The sequence below is a fragment of the Rhagoletis zephyria genome, unplaced genomic scaffold, assembly GCF_001687245.7.
Source record: "Rhagoletis zephyria isolate East Lansing unplaced genomic scaffold, Rhagoletis_zephyria_1.1 Rzeph_scaffold_22766, whole genome shotgun sequence".
NCBI classification, from domain to species: domain Eukaryota; kingdom Metazoa; phylum Arthropoda; class Insecta; order Diptera; family Tephritidae; genus Rhagoletis; species Rhagoletis zephyria.
Window position 1 is genome coordinate 1 of NW_016179824.1, and position 6,029 is coordinate 6,029.

The following is a 6,029-nucleotide window of genomic DNA, read 5'->3' on the forward strand; positions in this document are numbered from 1 at the left end:
CGGACGAAGTTACACCGTTGACTTTTAACGCTATGTGTTTTTGTTTTTGTTTTTGTTTTTGCTTTAAGGATCAAAATCACGCACACACAGAGACACGAGTTTANGCCACTTGATGCCATGAAATGTATTTGTTGTTCTCTTAGAACGGACGAAGTTACACCGTTGACTTTTAACGCTATGTGTTTTTGTTTTTGGTTTTGTTTTTGCTTTAAGGATCAAAATCACGCACACACAGAGACACGAGTTTGTTTTTACATCTACGGTATTAAATTTTTTGCCTCGCATTCTTACAGCAAAAGCTAATAAAGTCAGCAATAACTATTTCGTTACTTTTTGCTCTTCCTAAACGTCAACATGCCCAGCATAAAACGACCTGTGGCGGCTGTTGAATTTCTTTTGGTTTGTGGCTAAACGTTGGCGTCTTTACATTATCACCACACAAACGTGCTGCTCAACTCCTTATAAGTGCCCACAAAATTCTACTTATGACCTGATTTTCATGATCATTTCTCACTCTTGGCCGACTTTTTTCGTTTGCTTTTTTTTTATTTTTTATTTCGCCATTAAAGGTATTTGCCGACACTAAGTGGTAAGAAATTGGATTTATGGTTGTGTTGGTGGCACATTTTTCGCTCGTAAGCAGAAGTGGCTGTGCAAATAAATTTGTGGTGCGCACTTGTTGCAAGTGGAAATTGGGATTGCGCGGATGAAGATATTAAAGCAAATTGGTTATTTGTGTGTCTAAAAATATTTAAGTATAGTATCTATATAAAAACGATGCGATTGTCTGAGGCCCATATTTTTGTGTCATTTTCAAGATTTCCTTACCTCCTCAACGAATTCTTCGTAATATATTACCGGTTGCATTGCATCTTTTCTACTACTTAGATATGTATGTATGTAAGTATATGTCATTTGAGTTGGTTTATAAGACCTCATTTCTCTCATTCTCTTCTCGTGTCCATTCTTCTTATTACTGAGTACCAAGCTAATGCATAATAATTGCATATACCAAAATATATGTACACAAATGCATGCAAGTTTCTTTGCTGCTACTCCACGAACTCGATTCTCATTTTTCGCTTTTATTCTCATTGTGTTTCACTTTCCACAAATACACTCGACCTTGCGTTGTCAATTTGCAAAATCGGGCAATTCAATTTTAGTTGCATTGCAGGGCCACTGGGTTTTACCTTCGGGATATGTACTATATACATATATGTACATATGTATATATACGCCTGAAAGTATGCTACTGCGCTTACGCCATTGTGCTTCTGGCACTTCGCTTTTTCCCTTCTCTTTGTCACATATAATGCACTTGAAAGTTCAAATTGCTTTCGCGACGTTGTTGCATTACAATGTTGTTGATAAAAACTGCTTTAAAATAAATTGTAGTTACAATGATCCTTTTAGTATGAAAATAGTAGCAGTACTATTTGTGTATGTACACTAGACCATACCAGAAAATAAAAGTTCGCCATACAACTCTGAGTCTAAAGTATATTTGCAAAGCAATTTCGATATATTTTTTTACATTTTTCGTCATACTTTCGGCATTTACAGTCAGATTTTAAAGTATGATATATCTACGTTCTTTGCACCAAAAATCAGTGACCACAATTATCCCGTTCTAGTACATACCCGCCGTGTGACCAGGTTAACCTTTTTGAGGCTATATTTAGCATTTTATTTTATGTCATAGCCTCAGAACTTAGTTCCGACTTCATGGCCGTTTTCTGGCCTATTTTTCTTAAAACATTCATAATAAAATTCGGACTGGAACTAAAAATTCTTAACACTTCAAATTTTACAATGACAGTGGAAAGCACCATTTTTTTTAGAAAATACTTTCTTAGGTTTAAAAAAAATAGTACTAAGAAATTTGCTTTTAACTTTATTTTTTTACAATTTGATTTGTTGGAGTTATGAGTACTCTGATGTAGAATATATACATTGGTCGAAATAATTATAGCCGCACCGCATTTTGACAAGTTTTAACATATTATGTTTGTTGTTATTTAATTTTGGTTATTTTTTACAAAAATATTGTTCATTCTTTAACAAACCTCGTGTAAATCCAAGATTCAAACTTTGTGCAATATTCTAAAAAGAAAAATCAACAAACTTTCGTAAACATTTTTGGCTTTTATAATTAATTTCCCAGAAAGATTCTGAGTATGCAGTTTTGTAGCCCATAGAATTCTAGTGCAAGTTTCAAATAGCTAAAAATTACGGTTGATTTTTTAGAATTTTTTTTTTTGTCGAGGATGTTACGGATTTCTTTCATATAAAAATAAATTTTGTGTATTCGTTATATGGAAGCAAATGGGACAAAAAAACTCGAAAAATCAACCGTAATTTTTAGCCATTTCAAACTTGTAATTTGTTCTACTAGAATTCAATGGGCTACAAAACTACATACTCATAATCTAGGAAATCAAAAGCTAGAAAATTTTACGAAAGTTTGTTGATTTTTTTAGAACATTGCACAAAGTTTGCAACTTGGATTTGCACGGTCTTTATTTAGGAATGAACTATATTTTTATAAAAAAAAATAACCAAAATTGAATAAAAACAAAAATAATATGTTAAAACTGGTCACAAAATTTTTGCGTTTTTCTTATACTAAACAGAACTGGTTTTTGCATACGTTGATGTTATGTAGCCATTATTAGCCTTATAAGTAAATGTTATTTGCTTTGATGAGAAATATTAAAAAATTGATTTACAGAAAATCGGTTTCGCGGAACTAATCGATAAGGCGAAGAGTTTTTAACCCTTACGGGTATACCAAGATCTGGCCAGACCTGAACTAACCTTAACTCATTTTATCTTATAGAAATTATTAATCTACAAAACTAGGAATTTGTGATACCCTCACCAAATATATTAAATGCGTTGATGGAAAACAAAATTTCTAAAATATATGCGTATTCCTAATTTCCTAATTTACTAAACCTATACCTCAAACGTACACCATAGGTCTAGCCAGACCTATGAAGCTGCGAATCAAGCAAAAATTGCAATGGTTGTTTTTTTTTCGCCACTACTTTCATTAAGTATGGTAAAAATTGTCAAACTTTGAAGGCAAAATAACAACAACTACATAAATACCGCTAGTTATGCGAGAGCAATTCGTAAGAATTACAAAAATTCAGCTAGTCCATATCAAAGTGCGATCAAGCGTGGTCACGAGATAAGCTGTTTTGGTTTTAGTACGTCTTTTTTTGCAAAGTTATAAATTAGCACAATGTCGGAAAACTTTGAATACCTTTCAGCAATCATGTTGGGCCAGTAAGCTTTCCTATTTGTATTTTATATACTTATATTTATGTACATGTACAAATGGGTATTATTTATGCAGTATGGCAGAGGATCAGCGTACGTATTATTACGTGCGTCTCATAGAACATGTAAGATTTACAGATCATAAAGCGTACAGTGGTGGCGACGACGATCATGATTTTGTTTGTGATGAACAGGCCCCTGACGTAGAGGATGAAAACTGTTTTGAAGTGGAGAGCGATCCTGAAGAATCGGATGACGACGAACAGGGGGACGGGCAATTAGCTTTACATAACCCAACCAATTTTTTTGTCGCTCCTAATGGTATGAGGTGAAGTAAGACTCCTATGCCATCCACCCGTGTGCGAAACCACAGTACTCAGCGATGGCCATTGGCCCTTTTCTATAATATGCTGGATGTGGCTGCATTGGCATCTTATGTTATCAAAAATCAAATCGAAAAAAGCAAAGGGACGAATGACTTGGTGAATGGTTTAGTTCGTCGTCAAGTCGAAAATCGTATGAATAATCCCCAAGCCATCAAGATCAGCCATAGAGGCACATTTCGATGCAACTGTTATTATGTATGTAAATTCTGTTAAACAAGATTTGTATAATCAGTCGCTTTCTTTGTAAAACAAGATAATAAAATATATATGTATGAAAACATGCAGCCAAATGCGTGCACATAATCTGCAAGTACATACATACATATATACATGTGTATACATATAAGTTTATATGAAAAGATAAGGACTTGTAAACACTTAAGTGGAATAAAGCCGAGTCGATACTTTCGCAAGAATATTTGATTAGAAATGCAGCTAAGAAAAGTAATTTCTTAAAACATAAGTATAATATATGCCAATAATAAGAACATGCATTTTCGATTTCCGAAGGGTATATAAAGTGAAAAGTTGAGCTGTAATCCTCAGTTCAACTGTAGCTACCGTGACGAGCAGCAAAATATCAAAAATGTCAAGGAGCTTAATCATTGTAATAGTCAGCGCATGTCTGCTGGTGCAAGTACGTTAAAAATTTCTCCACAACTAAATTGTAGGGATACTAATATTTACTTTACTTTAATTTATACAGGCACAAGCCGTTCCACGCATGCGTCGTGAAGCAGGCGAGGCAGCAGTCGAAAGGAAGCAAACAACGGCAGTGCCCGAAAAGGCGAATTCATCCTCCTCAGAGGAGTCTCCACTGAAATTTAAGCCACGTCAGGTAGTGATGACAACAACCCTCGTCGACTTAGTTGGTTTGGCTAAATATGTTACCGAAAATGGTCGTCCACTTTTTAAGAAGGCTCTGGCCCAATTGGAAGCGCTTCCAGAAAAGAGTCCAGCGTTACAGGCGAATATTACCCGCATCGCCGACTATCTTAATACTAACTCGCACGAGCCGAATACAGCCGAAGCTGAGGGTATGTTGTCCCTTTTCGATTCGTTGATTACACTCACCAGCATATTGGAGGATGCCAATGAAATACCACCCGAAGTGGAGCAAGCAAAAACCGTTCAAAAAGCTTTCATCGATAATGGTGCGGATAAGTTTGAGGAGGACTTGAGAGCCGAATTGAAAGTGGTGTCGGGAAAATTCGAAAAGGCGATTGAAAAATATTTGGAAAGTTTGAATGAAGAGCAAAAGGCAAAGGAGACCAAACTGATCGATTGGTACACGAAGTTTACGAATGAGAAGGATGACGAAAAGAAGGCAGAATATTATACAAACTTTTTCGACGCTTACAAGCCATAAGAGTGCTCCGCAGTTTTTAACCGTAACTTTGATTACATATATTGGTTTATAAAACATCATTGTTTACGAATGCCTTAAGTTTTAAATTAAAATAAATTTAATCAAAGAAAAATACTATAGTATTTTATATCTCTAAAGCTTTTTGGGTCAAAACATGATCGGCTATCTTAGCTTATGGTCGCCATGAAGCTTAGAAGCTGACTACTCTGCAATAATCGTAGGGTCTTGTTGATGTTCTCGAAAAGACTAAGGCTGACATCACTACTATCTAAGATATGCAATCATGCAAAGAGGCGCACGTCGGATTTGTGGTGTGAGAGACACTCCGTTGCCGAGTACTGTCGTTCACTCTGGTGAAGAGTTTCTCATCATAATTCGCATCAAAAAGAAATTCTACAACATCTCGTTTATTTATGCCCACGCCCCGATAGATGGAAGGCACACTTCCAGTGTTTTCAATGCACGTACGAGCCGAAGACTAAAACAGTTACTCCAATAAGCAGTGGAACCAGGTTCCCACTGTTATATTATTTATGTATGCACATCTAAGTATACATAGTGTGAACTAAAAGGTGCATTCTTTTGCAACCGAGTTACAAAAGAGCACTCGGTAAAGTAACGAAATGCAACCGTAATGTTTAAAACTACTTGAATCTTATTTGCCTTATTTTTAAGAATTGCGAATATAAGAGTATTATTTCCATTAATTAACGATTTTAAGACAATCCACTATCAAAAATTAAAAAAAATGTATATTTAATTTTTTATTAATGTCCTAGAAAAAAGTCGTAAAGAAAAAATGTAGATTTTTTCATCCAACAAAAAAGTATTCATGAGGTTTTTCAAAAAAAAAAATAATAATCTTTCCAAGATGGCGGTGATTCCATAATCCCCCGAGACCCGCAAATTTATTTTTAACATCTCTCTAACCTGCTCAACAATAATCAGAACGTTTTATGGACCTTATCAAAAATGGCCACTTG

The 6,029-nt window shown here is 35.0% G+C and overlaps 1 protein-coding gene across 2 annotated transcripts; it reads left to right on the plus strand.

Moving 5' to 3' along the window:
- Positions 1 to 4,202: 4,202 nt before the first annotated feature.
- LOC108381503 (uncharacterized) lies at positions 4,203 to 5,385 on the plus strand. Of its 2 annotated transcripts, XM_017637916.1 has the most exons (3): positions 4,203 to 4,314; positions 4,384 to 5,068; positions 5,218 to 5,385. In XM_017637916.1, the coding sequence occupies exons 1-2, from the start codon at positions 4,264 to 4,266 to the stop codon at positions 5,044 to 5,046; spliced, it is 714 nt and encodes a 237-aa protein (XP_017493405.1). In that variant the 5' UTR covers positions 4,203 to 4,263; the 3' UTR covers positions 5,047 to 5,068; positions 5,218 to 5,385. The 2 variants fall into 2 exon arrangements, with proteins under 2 accessions (XP_017493405.1, XP_017493404.1); XM_017637915.1 differs by lacking the exon at positions 5,218 to 5,385 and having other exon boundaries at positions 4,384 to 5,152.
- Positions 5,386 to 6,029: the final 644 nt, after the last annotated feature.